This window comes from Pteropus alecto, unplaced genomic scaffold (assembly GCF_000325575.1).
Source record: "Pteropus alecto unplaced genomic scaffold, ASM32557v1 scaffold121, whole genome shotgun sequence".
NCBI classification, from domain to species: Eukaryota; Metazoa; Chordata; class Mammalia; order Chiroptera; family Pteropodidae; genus Pteropus; species Pteropus alecto.
This window is the reverse complement of record NW_006434369.1, coordinates 13,315,212-13,317,149: the sequence shown is the minus strand read 5'-3', so window position 1 is coordinate 13,317,149 and position 1,938 is coordinate 13,315,212. Positions and strand designations below refer to the sequence as shown.

Genomic DNA, 1,938 nt, shown 5'->3' with positions numbered 1-1,938 from the left:
AGCAACTCTAGAGGCAGAAAGTAGGGTGAAACAGCGCCTGGAGTGTGAGAAACAGCAAATCCAGAATGACCTTAACCAGTGGAAAACTCAATATTCCCGCAAGGAAGAGGCTATTAGGAAGATAGAATCAGAAAGAGAAAAAAGTGAGAGAGAGAAGAACAGCCTTAGAAGTGAGATTGAAAGACTCCAAGCAGAGATCAAGAGGATCGAAGAGAGGTGCAGGCGAAAGTTGGAGGATTCTACCAGGGATACCCAGTCACAGTTGGAAACAGAACGCTGCCGACTTCAGAGGGAAATTGACAAACTCAAACAGCGCCCATATGGGTCCCATCGGGAGACCCAGACTGAGTACGAATGGACTGTTGACTCCTCCAAGCTCGTGTTTGATGGACTGAGGAAGAAGGTGACAGCGATGCAGCTCTATGAGTGCCAGCTGATTGACAAAACAACTTTGGACAAACTGTTGAAGGGGAAAAAGTCAGTAGAAGAAGTTGCTTCTGAAATCCAGCCTTTCCTTCGAGGAGCAGGAGCTATTGCTGGAGCTTCTACTTCCCCTAAGGAAAAGTACTCTTTGGTAGAAGCCAAGAGAAAGAAATTAATCACTCCAGAATCCACAGTCATGCTTCTGGAAGCCCAGGCAGCTACAGGTGGTATAATTGATCCCCACAGGAATGAGAAGCTGACTGTTGACAATGCAATAGCTCGGGACCTCATCGACTTTGACGACCGTCAACAGATATATACAGCAGAAAAAGCTATTACTGGTTTTGATGATCCATTTTCAGGCAAGACAGTATCTCTTTCAGAAGCTATCAAGAAAAATTTGATTGATAGAGAAACCGGAATGCGTCTGCTGGAAGCCCAGATTGCTTCAGGGGGTATAGTGGACCCCGTGAACAGTGTCTTTTTGCCAAAAGATGTAGCCTTAGCCCGTGGGCTGATTGACAGAGATTTGTATCGGTCCCTAAACGATCCCCGAGATAGTCAGAAAAACTTTGTGGATCCAATCACCAAAAAGAAGGTCAGTTACATGCAGCTGAGGGAACGATGCAGAATCGAACCCCACACTGGTCTGCTCTTGCTGTCGGTACAGAAGAGAAGTATGTCCTTCCAAGGAATCAGACAACCCGTGACCGTCTCTGAGCTAGTAGATTCTGGTATATTGGGAATGTCCACTGTAAATGAACTGGAATCAGGTCGAATTTCTTATGACGAGGTTGGTGAGAGAATTAAGGACTTCCTTCAGGGTTCAAGCTGCATAGCAGGCATATACAATGAGACGACAAAACAGAAGCTTGGCATTTACGAGGCCATGAAAATTGGCTTGGTCCGACCTGGTACTGCTCTGGAGTTGCTAGAAGCCCAAGCAGCCACTGGCTTCATAGTGGATCCTGTTAGCAACTTGAGGTTACCAGTGGAGGAAGCCTATAAAAGGGGTCTAGTGGGTATTGAGTTCAAAGAGAAGCTCCTGTCTGCAGAACGAGCTGTCACTGGGTATAACGATCCTGAAACGGGAAACATCATCTCTTTGTTCCAAGCCATGAACAAGGAACTCATTGAGAAGGGCCATGGCATTCGCTTATTAGAGGCACAGATTGCAACCGGTGGGATCATCGACCCAAAAGAGAGCCATCGATTACCAGTTGATATGGCATACAAGAGGGGCTACTTTAATGAGGAGCTCAGTGAGATTCTCTCAGATCCAAGTGATGATACAAAAGGATTTTTTGACCCAAACACTGAAGAAAATCTTACTTATCTGCAACTGAAAGAAAGATGCATCAAGGATGAGGAAACAGGGCTCTGCCTACTGCCTCTGAAAGAAAAGAAGAAACAGGTGCAGACATCACAGAAAAATACTCTCAGGAAGCGTAGAGTGGTCATCGTTGACCCAGAAACCAACAAGGAGATGTCTGTTCAGGAGGCCTACAAGAAGGG

At 46.0% G+C, this 1,938-nt stretch overlaps 1 protein-coding gene across 1 annotated transcript in view; it reads left to right on the top strand.

The window, feature by feature from the left end:
* The window catches only part of DSP (desmoplakin), a 41,066-nt gene that overhangs the window by 37,290 nt on the left and 1,838 nt on the right, over nt 1-1,938 (top strand). The window contains 1 exon segment of the mRNA XM_006909285.3: nt 1-1,938. This exon segment is cut by the window's left edge and continues 18 nt beyond it; it is cut by the window's right edge and continues 1,838 nt beyond it. Within this exon segment, the coding sequence (XP_006909347.2) occupies nt 1-1,938 (1,938 nt within the window).